Source organism: Oenanthe melanoleuca, chromosome Z (genome assembly GCF_029582105.1).
Source record: "Oenanthe melanoleuca isolate GR-GAL-2019-014 chromosome Z, OMel1.0, whole genome shotgun sequence".
NCBI lineage: Eukaryota > Metazoa > Chordata > Aves > Passeriformes > Muscicapidae > Oenanthe > Oenanthe melanoleuca.
This window is the reverse complement of record NC_079362.1, coordinates 55,939,263-55,956,914: the sequence shown is the minus strand read 5'-3', so window position 1 is coordinate 55,956,914 and position 17,652 is coordinate 55,939,263. Positions and strand designations below refer to the sequence as shown.

The window sequence follows — 17,652 nt, the reverse complement described above, 5'->3', positions numbered from 1 at the left end:
ATTTTCATAACTGATTTTATTATCTGCAATGGCTTTTTTATTTTCCAAAAACAGAAAAAATAAGAGAATCCCACATCTACAAAATCACACTTTACCTCTGTATATCTGCCAAAATTTTAGGCAGTTACTTCTGCTGTCAATAAATGTGCCAATCTATTTCTCCTTCATTTGAGTTCAGAATATTTTTGATTAACAAATTAAGCATCCTCAAAGTTATGAGAAAAACAAACAGAAGAACCTGAAGGTATACAGACAACAAAGGAAAGAGGGCATCTGGACAGCCAAAAGAAAAATCAACCCAAGTTAAATAAAATACTCTGAGGAACTGTTGGGTCAGAAAGAAACACATAAAAATTCATAAATTTAATTCTAGCTTTCTCACTTAAGAGATACCTGAATGACATCAGTGATTAACAGGGGAAAAATAAGAAGGGCCAAAATGTTTTTTCCAGGGAAAACAACCAACAGGTTAGACGCAGAAAGCGTTTAAAAATACCTTAGTGCATCCCTAAGCCCACCAAACACATAAAGATTAAATAGGTCTAAATTAAAATGGTCTAAAGAAAAATTACACTTCTCTATATTCTTAAAGAAGCACAAAATAATAACTCAATCTTCTGCTCTTTTTCAGAACAAAAACACAGCCTCAGAGAAAATTATGTCAAAAAACTGATTTAAAAGGAATGAAATATTCAACTAGTACTTCAAAAGTTCAAGAACCTCATAGCAAAGTGGATCAGGAAAGAAAATCAGAACATCTCACTGAATGCTCGAATTACACTAGAGAACTCATATGTAGCCAACATTTCTACTAATTCCTGCAAATTTACTTCATTTAAAGTGGAACACTACAAAATCTAGGTTACCATGATCTTATAAGAACTAATGAGCATGGATTTTGCAAAGGAAAATCAGTATCTTCCTAAGAGTCTTGGAATGTCTCCATAATATAAAACAGAACCAGTTCCCATAATCTATTATGGCTTCTGAATGCCCCCTGCAAAGACTGCCCAAAAGGAAGAAACTAAGAAAGAAATTAAGCAGTCCTAGTTTTTCCTGACAAAAATCTGTTAAGGAGACAAACAAAGAGGGTCTGGGGGGATAGTGCGGAAGAAGAAGTAAAAAAGGAAGGGGAGAAAAAGAACCCCATGCTTTAGGAATTTGAAAGTCTTGGATCTTTCACCCATGTCCAATACTACAACTCATCACCAAGAAATAAATAAAACTCCAAAGAGAAACCCAGAAAATCTCCATCACACAAAAATGATTAAATGATTCTGTTGCTGTTGACTTTCCAGACCGATTTAATGCAAAATTTCAAAATGTACATATTGTGAAACATGAAAGGGCTCTCACAAACCAAACTGACTTGCAGTTCTTAATCCTGTGCTCTTAACTACCCTTCACCGTACACACACTGAAGCATCACTTTCATATATCAGTTTCTTGTAGCTTGCAGTTTTCCCTATTTCAGTATGGTTAAATTGCATTTCTACACCATACCTGAAACTGAAGGGTTTTTTGACATTAATACTAATGTCTTCCAGTTTCAACATGTTATTCCTTCTTACCTTGTTTTAGGAATACGTAATTAGGTAAAAAATACACTTTTCCAAGTGCAGGCTCTATGCTAGAGTGAGTCAACGTGTTCATCTTCCCTGCTCAAGCAGGGTAATCCAAGAGCACACGGCACAGGATTGTGTCCAGGCAGTTCTTGAGTTCTCCAGTAATGGAGACTCCACAGCCTCTCTGGGCAATCTGTTACAGTGCATGGTCACCTGCACAGTAAAAAAGTCCTTCCTCATGCTCAGCTGGAAATTCCCGGGCATCAGTTTATGCCCATTGCTTTTTGTTCTAGTGCTCGGAATCACCGAGAAAAAACTGAATCCATTCTCTTGGCTCTGTTCCTTTATATACTTACACATTACGAGGGGGAAATGCGTCACGTGACCAAGTACAAATCGAGTAATGGCGGGAAGACGGTGAGTGAGGGGAGAGAAATGTGACAGCAAGCTTGTACAACAGAGACGAAGGCACCTCAGGAAGCAAAATATCGGCAGGGTATAAAGAATATCGCAAAAGTGGTGAGAGAGGGAGCCCCCGCGTCCCCGACGAGAACCCCTGCAGCACAACAGCGAGAGGACCCGAGGCTGAACAACCCCGCTCACAGCCGAGGGGTGAATGAACGTCGCCCCTTCGCAGCCAGGAAGCCAGCGCCCTCCCTGCCAAGCAGCCCCGCGGCCGCCGCGGCCGAGAGCACCTCCCGGCCCCAAGGTGTTGGAGCGCCGGGATCCCCCCAACCGCCCAGGGCGCGCCCGCCGCCTCTCCCGCCCGTTGGTACCATGGCCGCCTCACGCCGTCCTTTGCGCGCTGCGTGTGTCACTCCCAGAGCGCCCGGCGCGGCTCTCTGACGTAGCACCATGGCGTCCGCCGAGCCCGAGCTCAAGCGAAAGCTGTCGGAGGTGGAGGCGGGCGGCGGGGATCCGGTAGTAGCGGACGAGGAGGATGAGGAGGAGCGCTGGGTCGGGCCGCTCCCGGGGGAGGCCGCGCAGGCGAAGAAGAGGAGAGGTAAGGGAAGGAGCGGAGCTCTGCCCCGACTGGGGTCGGGGCGGTGGGATCGCCTCTAGGCCCCGCCGGGGAAAGCGGCCGCGGGGTGAGGCCAGCTGTCGGGAGCCCGTATCCTGAAGCTGTCTCGTATATAAAATGAGCATGCTGGGGGAAAACCTTCGGGTGCGGAACTGCAGGGCGGCGGTGCCAGGCGCTGATAAACTTGTGGCCGTTTAGCCTGGAGAAGAGAAGGTTACGTGGAGACCTCGTAACAATCTTCCAATATCCAATGGGATTTACAAGGAAGCCAGATTCGGACTCTTCGGTAGGAGCTGTAGTTATAGCACCAAGGGTGATTGGTGAAAACTGAAAGAAGAGGGATTCAGCTTAGCTAAAGGAAAAAATTCTTTGCTTTGAGCTACTGGCACAGGTTGCCCCGTGCTTTTTTGGGTGCTCCAACCCTGACAGTGTTAAAAGCCAGGCTGAATGAGGCTTTGGGCAACTTGGTCAAGTAGGAGGGGGCTTGGGACTAAATGGTATTTCCGACTTACTCTAGCCTCTTAATATTCTATTATTCTAAGACTTTTGTTTCCTCTGGAGGACATTTTCATGGTAAGAGCACTGCTGTGCCGGCTGAAGGTGTGCTGTTTACAGGTGTGGAGTTAATTCATCTTTCAGACCACTGCCTTAGGCTGTAGCATGATGAGAAGTCTCTAGGCCATTTTAGCATATGGTATTGATGTGTGCAGCAACTCCCAGCTCTCTGAGTATCACTTTCTTTAAGTAAAGGAAACAATATTCAGCAGACGTAAACATGCAAGTTCAGTAAAAAATACCACTGCACAGGTGCTAACAAGCAGGATCTAAAAATCAGAAACAAAACTCAAAATCAGATTATTTTAGGTCAGCCAATAAAACAATGAAATAGGTGGATACCAGCACTTAGAATTTAGACTACATGTAGACATTTCGACTACACACTATGTGTGTGGGACTACAGATCTCTTATAAACAACAGGGGTGCATGTGGTTTTAGAATTAAATTATGTTCAGTAGACCTTCTGTTTTCTGGTGGTAGCTTAAAAGTTGTTAATTGACTTTTTCTTAAAACAGTAAGACAGTTACAGTCGCACTTGCTTTAAAAGGTAAGAGCAGTATGAGTTAAAGCAACATTTGAGTGGATTTAGTCCATGGGAAATGTGTAAGTCTGAGAGCAAATCCGGAGCTAAAAGCACTTTAATTATGTTTGCATAAAATCCTGCATATTTTTGATTGAAATATGAGAAGCAATCCAAGGATAAGTAAAAGAGAACAAAATGTAGATGTAATTTCATGGGGAAAAAACCAATCCAGATTTTTCTTTTTCTTCTCTGTAGTTCTTGAATTCGAACACGTTTATCTTGAAAATCTGCCATCGGCTTCAATGTATGAACGCAGTTACATGCACAGGGATGTTATTACACACGTAGCATGTACGAAGTAAGTATTTTTATTTTCCGTTGTGTTTCTTTGTCTGGGGTGTTTTTGGTGTATGCTAACAAGTTTTCATTGTAGAAGTTTTATAATGGAAAGTTACAGTGTCCTGAGGTGGTTTTTAAAAGGTAGTGGGCTTTTTTAAAAAACTAAGTGGCTTACCTGGAAGCAAGATATAAGTTGTTTTTATAGGCTAAAGGAGGGTCTTTAAATCCCTGTTAAAATATTCAGGAAATACAGGATTAAGATTGACTTACTCCCTCTGGAAAAATACCATTCACCAGAACTGCAGAGATCACACACACACACACACACACACACACAGTAACTACTGTGAAAACTGATATAAAATAGGAGTTATATTTACATATTCAGAAAGGATAGTGTTATATGTTTCTTCAGTTTAAACTGTGACTTTTCATAGATTAATCCAGAGTGCATTAAATACCTGTTTTGTTTTCCAGGAGTTATAGTACCCATTCAGTCAAACTGTCACAGTAATTCTTGAGATTTCATTCTCTGCATCGTGTTAATTCTAGTGCAAATTACTGACCAATGGGAAGGTGTGTAATGTGTGCATCTGTTTTCTTGGTTTTATTTTTCTTTTGTAATTGTAGGACAGATTTTATCATAACAGCCAGTCATGATGGACATGTAAAATTCTGGAAGAAAATAGAAGAAGGGATTGAGTTTGTTAAACACTTCCGAAGTCACTTGGGTGAGAAGTTGCTCTTTATTATCTAAAGGAACTCTTTTCCCTCTCCGGTTGCTCTTTGTTGTTTGAAGAGAGTGTGCAAATAGAGAGAGAGATTCTGAGGTTCCTTTAGTGCAGTCAGAGATTAAAGAATATCTACTAATCTTCCTTTTATTCCTGTCTTTTTACATTTTGTTCCCAAGCTCTAGCAGGGATAGAATGAAAATAGACATGTGAGACTCTGCTTGCACAGATCCCCTACAGCCTTTGCATTGCCTTGTGCCCTGGTTGTGGGGAGAATATCTGGGACATAAGTGAACAAGATACACAAAAGTATTCATAAAATCCAGAGAAATTTAAAAATATGTTGCTTTAAATAAGGGTACCTCAGTCTTTTTTTTTTTCCCTTGTAGTGTGGAAAAAAACCAGTATTTTCATTTGGAATTACTGTAACTGCAGAGTAAATTATGCATTATTGTTGTAATTATCAAATGAATTGCAATTAGGAGAATCTTTAACCCAATTTTGTGAGCTTATAAGTACACAAAGCTTTTCAACACTATGCTAAACATTAAATAAGCTGGACAGAAAATTATATTCTCAATGGTATCAGAAATTATGATATGCCTAAAGGAAAAATATTCCGTTTGATATGCAGAATGTTATAAATATATATACAGAATATATATATTACTATATAATACATGTTACAAATATATACAAATATATATGCAGAAGAATATTTAGTAATAGGCAGAAAAAGTATGGCTTCCTTTTAGAGTTACAAGAAATATATTCTTATTACATATAGAAGCAAAACATGATAAAAAACCTACCATGTGAAAATCAGCATTTTGAGAACTTTATAGAAGGCTCAATGGCACTTTTGAATATTGTGCATGTAATAGTCTATAGAGTTCTGCTGCTTTCACCCTGTTGAGAGATGCAAGCTGAGGAACACATGATGTTTACCCCATCATAATGTTCTCAATTTTCTAAAATCATTAGAACATCTTAACTGAACTCACTGCCATTATAATCTTTTACTGTGTTTTTGGTAAATTGTTCATCACATACCTGAGTCTTAACACTGATAGGCTATAAAGTGTTGCTTTGTGATTTTTTTTCTTTTTTAAATAAATATTTTATTGTAGCCAGGTAGAGTTTTAAATGGAAAAGGTGACAAAACAGTTGTGAAACAGATTTAAACCTCTGTATGTTTTCCATGTGTAATGCTGAAATGAAGGATGTCCTTTCCATTTCTTAATAGTATCTCAACTTAATTCACAGGTGTTATTGAGAGTATTGCTGTTAGTTCAGAGGGGGCATTGTTCTGTTCAGTTGGAGATGACAAAGCAATGAAGGTGTTTGATGTAGTCAACTTTGACATGATCAACATGCTGAAACTTGGGTAAGTGTTTGTTTGAGATTATCAATGGGTGCTGTTTTGCTAAGAGATAAGTCAGGAATTTGGGGCTCTTGAGTTCTTCCCCTTTCCCCATGCCCCAGTCAGATGAAGTTGAGTAAATTGCATTGTCTGAAATGAATCCAATGGCTGAAGACTGCCTGTCTGAATAGAAAAAATTACTACTGCAGCAGTAAAAAAGTGGAGTAGTAAAGGAGCTTCCTTCGTGTTAAATATTATGCACCAAGATGTGGCATTTCTTCAAGTATGTAGCTAGGTATGATTTCTTTATGTTATTTGGCACTGAATTTAAAAATTACAGTCTATTAGTAGTTCCATTAAAGAAGGGATTTGGCCTGTATATATTATCTTGTTGTCATAGGGATATAATTTCCTTCTTCCACTAGAAGCAATATTGATGTTCTCTTTGGTCTTGTAGCATTTCTGTAGTTGCACAGTATGTAGCTAAGGGATCTGGGAGAAATAGGAATGGATGTTACTGAAATTATAACAATGCCAGAGAAAAAACTCCCACACTGTTAAAAGGGTGGATTTGAAGAACTGTAGGAACAATGAATGCTGCATCAAGAACAGTAGAAATATGGATTTCTCCACAAGCCTTTTAAAATTGGAAAAATATGTTCTTCATAATCTATGATGTATTGGTTAATTTTGAAACTGAATAGAAGTATAAAGTCAGGGGGAAAAGCTTTTACGTAGAAACATTAATAAAAGCATATGCTATCTGCTTTGTTTGTTACAGTTTCAGTATGGTCCTCCAGATAATGGACTTCACCCATAGAAATTGATTCCCTTTTGTTCTGGAAAAAATCCAGTTAGGCTTAATCTTTTTGGTTTTGCTGTTATTTTTGACATAGCAGCCCTGTACTCTTACTGCATAATTGGTAAAATTATAGAAAAATAAAATAATATTCCAAAAAGCACCCCTGATCTTCAGAGCTTTCCAGTTCTAACTAATCTATACAACTGTGGCTCTGTGCAAATCCCCATGCTTTATGCTTTCATCTGTGATCTGGAGAAGATTGGCTTTTTCTACAGAGACTTCATATTTATTTATTTGATCCTGTTCTTTGTAATGAACTTGAGATGAAGTGTTTGTTTCTGTTTATCAATAGACATTGAAAATCCAAATTATTGGTGTCTGTCATAATGTCAGAATATCATAAATCCATCAGCTTTTATTAGTTTGATTTGTGAAAGGATACTAAACATGAGTTTCCTATAGAGACTGTATAGTTTTTGGATGTTTGCCATTTTGTTTAAGTTAGTTTTCAGAGTCTTTACTTACAGACTTTAAAACAGACGTCATTTATATTATTGACTATATGTCTGATTTATCTCATTTGTAGATTTTACTTTTGCAAGTAGCAAATTAGTTTCCTTCTCAAATGTACTCACAACCCTTATTGAATATAGGGGGTTTGTCTTAATTTTATTTGTACCACTTCTTGGACATTTTGTGGTTTTGTGGTTTGTTTATTTTTCTGGCCAGATCTAGTTGAACTTTCCATAAGTGTATGGCAGAGGTGCTGTTGCCTTCATTTCTATTGAGTCATTACTCACTTAACAGATGGAGGAGAAATGGTACTGACTCATAAAAGTTGAGTACTATTTATTAATGCCGCGTGGGCTTTTTATCTGGATTTCTGTCCTCCTTTTTACCTGTGGGAGTCCAGAGTATTACTCTGGCTTCCCTGGAAGGTTTAAGACCCCCCCTTGTGGGGTCCCCAAAGATCCTTGAATGAGACCCAGGTGTCTCAGGGGCTGGATTTAGCTCCTTGGAACAATTTACCAACATTGAGAGAAGAAATGCAAGCTGCAAAAATAAATAGAGTGTAAATTAGACTGTTAGAATGTAGAATTAGCAGATTTCTAGAATGTTTGTGATCAGAGATATGTGGTCAAGATGGAGAAATTGGGGGTGTGGATACCTCTTCCTCCTTCTTCTCCATGTCATCCATGCTGGGTGACATGCTGGCAATTTTAGATTGGATGAGGACAGAGCTGGACCATGTAACAAGATTGTATTGTATTGGGGGTCATTTGTAAATACCTAGTACATAATTTAGACTATAAAAGATAAGTCCTGCCTCTACCAGGCAGATTCAACCCTGGATGTCTGGCGAGCAGACCGCTGTTCGCTGGATAAAGCATTCCTGAGATAAGGAAGAATAAACAACCATGAAAACCTCTAAGAACAGCCTCCTGCAGTCTCTCATCGGCGGGCATTGGAAAGAGCTGGGTTCCAAACCACCTGCATGTCCTCCAGAGGTGATCTCAGGTCTAAGGAGACACCTCGGGATGTGACATTTACCCACTTTCTACTTTGACTATCACAGCCTCTTTACAAAACTATATGGAACAGAAATTGATTGTCTTCCACTGAATGGTATTTCTTGGTAAAGCTTTTCTATAATATGCTGAATATTAGCAAGATACATATAAGCAAATCTAGTAAATAAATTTTAAAATTTGCTTCTGATGTTTGATTTCAAGTTTACAGCATGACTTGAATCTTACCTAATTAAAGTTTTTTTTTCTTTTTTTTTCTTTTTTTTCTTTTTTTTCTTTTCTTTTTTTTCTTTTTTTTTTTTCTTTTTTTTTCTTTTTTTTTTCTTTTTTTTTTTTCCCTTTCTACTCTTTATTGCAGCTACCACCCTGGCCAATGTGAATGGGTATATTGCCCTGGAGATGCCATATCATCTGTTGCAACATCTGAGAAAAGTACAGGAAAAATATTCATATATGATGGACGAGGAAATAACCAGCCACTTCATGTTTTTGATAAACTCCATATGTCCCCACTTACTCAGATACGCCTGAACCCTGTCTACAAAGCAGTTGTGTCTTCTGACAAGTCTGGAATGATCGAGTACTGGAGTGGTACTCCTCATGAATATAAATTTCCCAAGAATGTGAACTGGGAGTATAAAACGGATACTGATCTATATGAATTTGCTAAATGCAAGGCTTACCCATCCAGTATAAGTTTTTCACCTGATGGCAAGAAAATGGCCACTCTTGGGTCTGATAGAAAAGTTAGAATTTTTCGTTTTCTGACGGGAAAGCTCATGAGAGTCTTTGATGAATCTCTGAGTGTGAGTTTTGTCTTAATTTCTGCTTCTTTGAAATGTTTTCTCTACTTATTTGAATATGTTTGCCAGCACATTCACCTAAGTTATCATTTGTTTCTAAAGGCAAGCTTCCTTCCTATATTTTTCTTGCAAAAAAGGCCTTTTGTGTTCTCTTAGATTGCTTTGCCTTAAAATGTATTCTTACTGGTTTATTTTACCTATATGGTGAAATAGAGTTGTTGATTTTAAATTGTATTTTCATGCTGTTAGATTACATTTAACTAGAAAGCAGTTGTGGAAGATTGTGCCCATTGTGCCCATTGCAAGTAACATCACAATAATGAATTAAATTTGTCATCTTCTAAGTAATTTGAAAGACAACTGCACACTTTTATGTGCTTAAGCCTAGTCCCACAACATGCTTGTTCTATCAAAATAAAGAGAATATTACTTGTATTTGCTTAAATCCTTCAGTTAAGTTTGAGTGGAATAGTCTCACTTGAATTCAGTATTTTTTGATCATGTGAATCAGTGTTTTACCAGAAAAAATGTTTAAATTTAATATGTAGTGCCGGGGTTTTTTTTTGTAGATGTTTACTGAACTTCAGCAGATGAGACAACAACTGCCTGACATGGAATTTGGCCGACGTATGGCAGTTGAGCGTGAGCTGGAGAAAGTGGATGCAGTAAGATTAATTAATATAATTTTTGATGAAACTGGACACTTCGTTCTCTATGGAACAATGTTGGGCATTAAGGTCATAAATGTAGAGACTAACAGGTAAGCTCCAGTGACACACATTGAGATAAATTTCTGTTTTAAAGTCTTTATTAAGTCAAATTTAGAGAATATTTTAAACTTGATATGGTTGTGGAGATGTCCAGTCTTCTTGTGTTGTTATTTGAGAGCCTTACATTACAATGTAGAGAAAATACTCCCATTCTTTGTAAGGAATCATTGCTGATTGGAGTTTAGACAAATGAGGAGAGAACATGGCAAGCACATGTGTATTAAAAAGTGTGTAATTAATGAATCTCTGGCTAAGGGTGGATCATTTAGTTGGGATTTTATTGCATAACGACACTGACTGATAAATTAAGGTAGCAGGTTTAAATAGAGAAACATAAAAATTAATGTAATAAAATACAATTATAAATAATTAAATAAAGTAAATTAAATAAGTAAATAATTATTTTGAGAGGATTTTGAAATTTTGCTCTGAATATAACAGTCAGAAAGGAGACATTCTCTGACTGTGAGCAGCTGAACATTACACCTCTTTACATCCTGTACTTCAGGTGTATTCGTATCTTGGGAAAACAAGAGAACATCAGAATGATGCAACTGGCGTTGTTCCAAGGAGTGGCAAAGAAACATCGTGCGGCAATCACTATAGAGATGAAGGCATCTGAAAATCCTGTTCTCCAGAATATTCAGGCAGATCCAACAGTAATCTGCACAGCTTTTAAGAAAAATAGATTTTACATGGTGTGTGTGGTTTCTATTTATATAGCTCCATTCTTGTATTGATTTATCTACATTAATTTGTTTTTCTCTTTGCACTATTCTAGTGCTTTTTGCAAATGCAGCTTTTACAAAGGAGTTCCTTTATATTGCAAATAAATCTAAAATTTTTATCTTGATCTATCATAAATTAATTAGAAATAGCTCTAATTTTCCCCAAGAGATGATATCCTTTTGTCCTTGTTGAAAAAAAAACTAAGTAAGAACATTTTAAAAAATAACCAGATTTTATAAAGAAACAATAAGTAACTGTATGCATAAAAAAGAAAATAGAAAAAAAAGTCAGACCAGAATCAGGACTTGGTAACATTAAGAACATTATAGGCAGCCAAGAAAGAAGGAGTCGTCTTCCTGTTCACAGGTTTTTGGGTGAGATGGAACCAAACAGACAAGCAATTTCAGAGTGGTTAATAGGACCTCTCTGATTTGAGAGGTCCTAGCCATAGAGGTTAGAGATTGGTCTGTCTCATATGCCTTCAATTTCCTGGATTTCTATAGTTTCATATTAATGCAGTATTGGAATAAAAGGATTTATTTTAACTTCGTAGCACAAGTACAAAACACAACCTACTCTTTTGGCATAAAACCTGCCAATTTAGTAAGTATAGCAGAACAGCCTGATATTCTCCACCTCATTTTAAAGTAAATATGCTGAGCTAGTGCAGACTCCTGTTGTAAAGGGGAAAGTTTAAAGATAACAGATTATTGAAAGTTATTTGGATTTGCATGTAGTTTTACTGGAATTTGTAACTGGAAATGCTGGTAACACAGCACAGCAGTGCAAAGATAGCTTTCTATGAACTGTCTTTGTACATTTCAAATTGAATTGGGTGTTCAGCAGGTTGAATAATAGCATTGATGTGATTGGTGCAGAGCACTGTGTATTTTAAGACAGAAAAATAAAGAAGACCTTAACTTTCTGTTCTTTTGTGCTTCAGTTTACTAAACGTGAACCAGAAGACACGAAGAGTGCAGATTCTGACAGAGATGTATTTAATGAGAAACCTTCTAAAGAAGAGGTCATGGCAGCCACTCAGGCAGAAGGTCCCAAAAGAGTGTCAGACAGTGCCATCATCCACACAAGCATGGGAGATATTCATATCAAGCTTTTTCCTGTTGAGTATGTACTTGCTGTTTTTTCAATTGTTTTGGTTTTGTTGCTTTCTTCTGTCCCTTGTGGTTGCAGTATCCAAGACTTACCTCATGCTAGAAATAATTATTTTCTTTCCCTTTTTCTACTGTCTTTGTTTCCTGACAGTTTCTTAATATATACCTTTAATAATACCTTAATACCAAGGTAGGAATGTGACTCCTAACACATAAAAATAAAGTAGGGTAAAAATAGGTTTAAATAGCAGTCTGGGGCACAGGAGTTTTTGAAATTGTATTTGGATTTATTTAGTTACTGATTCAGGGAGGCTGTTGTTTCTTAACTTTGTTCTTGGACATGATACTCTTCTGCGTAAGCTCTATATTGTAAGGCAATGCTGTTTGCATAGATCTTGAAAAAAGAATAATGATTTTGGCAGCAGGTCTTGCAAGCCAGAAGAATAGTAGTTGCAGCTTCCAAATGTGGCCAGTGTACTACACCTTGTTATTGCAGCTCCTTTAAAAGCAATATAACATTTACACCAGCATATAATACTAGTCTTGTGTATATCCAAAACCAGACATAGAATTGAAAAGTTTTATGCATGACAAGTGCTAAAATCAATGTGTCATCTTCTCTCCTTTGTGATGCAAAAATTCCAAATATTCTGTAATTTAACCAGAAATTTATATAATATATTGGTATTACATAGAAACCTAAATTGTGTAGATGTACTCCATGCTTCTCCAAAAATAAATTCATGTTCGATCATAAACACAGGTAAGGCAATGTCAATTCTACTCTCTAGGCCTACCAGACTTCTACTGCAGTGTTCACCAGTGTTTCCTTGCATCAGGCTCTAGTTTCTGGAATTCATAATTATAGCATATAGATTGTAGTAATGGTACAGCTCTTGCTAGTGAATGACAGACCAAGCTACATTATTTTGTTGGGTTTTTTTAATTGTCATATCTGCATGCACAGTATTGCAAGATGCTTCATTGCAATGTTCTGTATGCAATTTTAAATACCGCATTACAAGAGTTGGTGGTTGTTAGGTTTGTCCTTTCTTATTGTAGTTTTTTTTCCCAGATGAGCTTTAATTAAAAATCTCTTCAGTCTGATTAAAACTTTAAAGAAGAGCATATAGGATGGGGCTCTGTACACCCTTGAATTCTTCAGTCATTTTGTTGTGAAATAAAGTTACGAATGACTGTGTACTGCTCAGCTGGTGCTATAATCTAGTCTGTTCCATTAGTAATGACACTGGTGCTCTTTTTCACAAGATAGCTTAGAGTGTCACTAAAACCCAAGCTAATGTTCCTTTTCACAGTTAGAGTAACTCTACAGCTGTGGACTCAACTTGGCCTTTTTCTCCTAATTGGGAAAATGTATGGCTGTTTAAACCTGTCAGTGTAGATCTTCTCTGGTTGCGGTAGTGTCCTGAAGGACAGGTGTCTGCCAATAAAGGCAGAAGCTTCTCTTTGAAATGGAGAATTTAAACCCCCTTCCTCCAAACTATTATTATAATTTTGAAACTAAGGAGCTTTCAGAAAAAGATAGGGGAATTAGGAATAACAACGCTTTACTAGGAAAATTAAAATAGAAATACAATATTACAAAGAACAACCTAACCCTGACAGAATCAGAATACAACTTGACACCTCGTCAGTCAGGGTGTTGGTAGCAGTCCCATTAAATGGTGGCTACAGTTCTCCTGCAATGGCAGATGTGGTTCAGCTGAAGCAGTGCTCCTGTAGAAGGGTGCAGTTTTCCTCTGAAGGTCCAGAGATGATGTGGAAAGGTCCAGTGTTCGTCTGGAATCCAGTGGAAAGACAGATGACTTGCTGTTCAAAATCTCAGTTTTTATCTAGGTAGGAAAGACTTGGCTCTTCCCCCTGGCTGGAGCATCTCCCAATGGGATGATGTAATTTTATCAATCATACAGTGGGACTTAATGGGCCAGCAGCAGATGATATCTTCCTGGAGGGAGGATGGGTTGTGGAAAAGAAAGATAAAGATAAAGATAAAGATAAAGATGATAAAAGATAGCCCTATCTTGTCTTAAAGATGGCCCATTAGCAGAGAGTATCTCCCACGGAGATAAGGGAAATCACTACCCCACCCGGCTACAAGAGATGGTGATAGAATACACATTTCTGGCCACATCAACCCAACACAGGTAGTAACTCTCAGAAGTAAAAAAATCAAATCACAAAGGTGAAGTGGTTGACCTCTTTTATTCCAGCAACAATAAGACAACAATTGGTTTGTTCACCAAACAGTGTTGGTGATTAGTTTCAAAGAAAACTAACTCTACTGACTGCAAGTTCTATAGTAATAAAACATTTTAATTTTACGTTTTTACTTCTTGCATGCAACATTCAACACCTTTGCATGTAAATCTTAAAAGAAGTATAGAGGAAAAAGTGTTTGCTTATGAAGCAAACATAGTTTATCAACAAAATGAGTAGTGCAGATAGAAAGCTGGGGAACCTATGGTCACTGGTGCCTTGAACTAGGCCTTAAAGAGACAGATTTGGTTTCTGCCTCTCTGGTTTTACCCCAGCCAGCAGCTAAGCCCCCTCAGAACCATGTACTCACATTCCCCTTAGTGGAATGGGAAAGAACTGGAAGAGTGAGAATACTTGCAAACTAAGGTACAGAGTTTAATAGGGAAACAAAAGGCATGCACCCAAGCAAAGCAAAACAAGGAACATGGACAGACAGATGTTCCAAGTATCTCCAAGAAGAGAGGTCTCCATCACATGGAGTGGATATTTGGGAAAGGCAGATCACCATTACTCTGCATGTCCCCTGCTTTTTCCCTCAGCTTTTATGTGCTGAACGTGATGCCATATGTGCAGTGGAGCATCCCTGTAGTCAGCTGGGTTTAGTTGTTTTAGCTAAGCCCCTTCTCCACTCCTCCTCACTAGTGGGGTGGGATGAGGAGAAGAAAAGTTGTAAGCCCTGATCAGCAACAGCTAAACATCTCTGTGCTATCAACATGGCTGCTGCCTTTCTGTGTAATCATGCAGATTTGTACTTCTCAAGCTTTTTGTTTTCAGCTTGGGGTTTGGGGAGGTGGAGAACTCTTTTTTCCTTACTTCATAAAATCTCTTCCTACAGAGTGCTGAAACACTGCACAGCACAACTGGGTCTTATACCTAGCTATTTATGGCCTTGTCACCAGACAAATATTACTGTAGCCTGTGTTTTCTGTTACATGATTTTAGGTGCCCCAAAACAGTGGAAAACTTCTGTGTGCATAGCAGGAATGGTTACTACAATGGACACATAATTCACCGCATCATCAAGGTAACTTGAAACATGTTAATTTTTTGTTAATTTACATAATGTACTCTGGTGGTCAATCCTCTGTTGACCCTTCCATTTCCCTTTTGCACACAAGATTGTTGAAATGTCTTTAGAGTTCCTTGTAAATTCTGAATAACTCTGATGTTCTAAACAGCTTTAGCACTTAATAAAGTTGTAGTAGTTGTTCTGCAACTGATAAGGCAGCAGAAAACTGAGAATTGAAAGATGAGTTCAGCTATCCTGCTTGAATTAAAACTTTGCTTCATGTCAGAAGACCTTTTTTTGAAGGCTTCTTATTTCTGTTGCACCAGAATCAAGTGATAGAGCCAAAAAATTTGCAAAAGAGATAGTTGGGTTTCTGTCCTTTACTAGCAGGAATAGTGAGTAACCTTGCTTTTTCACAAGTATTTGACAGACACTTAAAAAAGCCTTAAATGCTTTCTCCCTTACACGCAACATTTTAACACATTTTGTTGAAAGATTTGAAGTAAGTTTGAAAAAATGTCACTTAGAATATAACACTTCTGGTTATGTATTCTATGCAATAATGTGATAACATATAATTTCTGTGCAGGGTTTCATGATTCAGACTGGTGACCCAACTGGTACAGGAATGGGAGGTGAAAGTATTTGGGGAGGAGAATTTGAAGACGAGTTTCATTCAACTTTACGACATGACAGACCATACACACTCAGCATGGCTAATGCAGGACCAAATACCAATGGATCCCAATTTTTTATAACAGTAGTGCCAACTGTAAGTAATACTAAAAGCTCAATTTAAGGCCTGAGAGGCTACCTAGATAGTAAAAAATCAACTTTTTTCTCATGGAAGAAGGAACACACTAGTACTTGCTTAACAAATAAATTATGCACACAATGTGTAGTGTGTAGGCTTCACGGAAATTGTCCCTTAGAGACAGAAATACTTTCCATCAGAAAAGGACCACTTGTGATCAAGAGGCCTTTCACCTTTAAATGGAGTGAGGGTGGCAACAAAATTCCTAGGCTTGTTTGCAATTATATATTACTAGAGTATCTTATGTTAATAATAGTGGTTTAAACTTGATGGAAATCTGTGGACGCCATTGAAGCCTCAGGCTGAAAATTGCGAGGGCTTGAAACTTTTCTCATGCAGGGGAAGCTTTCCCAGACTGAGACAGTTTCTCTCTCATGCAGGGGAGGCTTTCCCAGGCTGAGACAGTTTCTCAGTTCCAGCCTGAGCCTTTCCCAGGATGATAATACTGGGGAAAAATAAAAAGGAATTAATAACAAGATTAACACCTGGGTTTCACTGATAAACAGTTCTCACGGTTTGTGAGAAAGTTTTGTTTTCTTCAGTTGTCCAATGGACTGCTGTTCTGTTTGCAGTCTGCGGACCACACTATAAAATGTAGTCGTGTCGTTCAATAAATCGCTTCTTTAGCCACCTAGCTAAAGGAGTCCGTGTCGTTATTTTACGCAATACATCGCGAGTAGCGACAGAAATCTAGGCATTGCTTAGATTGTTTGGGGTTTGGATATGGTGCCAGGATGTCTCTAATATTGTCTAATTGTAGCTATACAAAGAAGCCAGTGTTCAGGTTTGAAATTTCATTTGATCTGTGTATAAGTTCAGAGCCAACAATAGAAATTTTGGTATGCGAATCTAAGACATAAAAACCGAATCCTTGAAAGCAACAATTACAAAAACTGCATTCTTATAGCACTTCAAACTAATTTAAAAAAACCCATCTACCATAATTCTGAGGTTTACTAAGTTGTATGAGGGCCTGTATTCAAATTTGGCATACTATATGAGTATTGAATTGGGTAGTATTCTGCACTGGCACTTAAAATTCCTCTGTGAAAATACCATGAAATAGAGAGACTGGAACAACATTTCTGTGAAATGAGAATACACTTAACTATACAGTGCTACTGCACTGGTAGAATGTGACCTCTGTAGTACTTCAAGAAGGCAATTGTGAAAAGAGAAGTTCATATGAATATGTGTTAGGTGCATTCTAGTATTTACTTACATGCTAATATTTACAGGATGTTAGGTTCTATAGTCTGGACACACAGATTGTATCCACGTACACTTAGTGTCTTTTTGGTTTGGTACCTAACCTACATGCTGCTTTTTTCTATTTTAATGTGCTTTTTTTTCTCCTGTGCTCTCAAACAGCCATGGCTTGACAACAAGCACAGTGTGTTTGGACGGGTGACTAAAGGAATGGAAGTCGTTCAGAGAATCTCCAATGTCAAAGTCAATCCCAAAACTGACAAACCCTATGAGGATATCAGCATCATTAATATAACAGTGAAGTAAGGCAGGCATTGAAGTTACCAGCTTAAACAGAAAAAAACTGAACGTGTGGGACCTAGGAAGAACAAACATTTTTTATAGCTCCTAGATTTAGCAAATACCAGGACTATTTTTAATGTACCTAAAGTGCCCTAATTCTGTATTTCTGTTAACTTTGTATTTTAAAGTAAAAACATCTGCATGTTTCTTAGAAA

At 37.8% G+C, this 17,652-nt stretch overlaps 2 protein-coding genes across 2 annotated transcripts in view; one reads left to right on the top strand and one right to left on the bottom strand.

The window, feature by feature from the left end:
* The window catches only part of CENPK (centromere protein K), a 25,275-nt gene extending 22,751 nt beyond the window's left edge, over window positions 1-2,524 (bottom strand). Inside the window, exon 1 of the mRNA XM_056513112.1 lies at window positions 2,342-2,524. Within this exon, the coding sequence (XP_056369087.1) occupies window positions 2,342-2,422 (81 nt within the window). The 5' untranslated portion in view covers window positions 2,423-2,524. The remainder of the gene's footprint in view (window positions 1-2,341) is intronic.
* Window positions 2,403-17,652, top strand: PPWD1 (peptidylprolyl isomerase domain and WD repeat containing 1). The gene is made up of 11 exons (XM_056513110.1): window positions 2,403-2,568; window positions 3,924-4,026; window positions 4,638-4,738; window positions 6,005-6,125; window positions 8,791-9,238; window positions 9,805-9,995; window positions 10,514-10,703; window positions 11,678-11,859; window positions 15,066-15,147; window positions 15,722-15,904; window positions 17,318-17,652. The coding sequence occupies exons 1-11, from the start codon at window positions 2,421-2,423 to the stop codon at window positions 17,459-17,461; spliced, it is 1,893 nt and encodes a 630-aa protein (XP_056369085.1). The 5' UTR covers window positions 2,403-2,420; the 3' UTR covers window positions 17,462-17,652.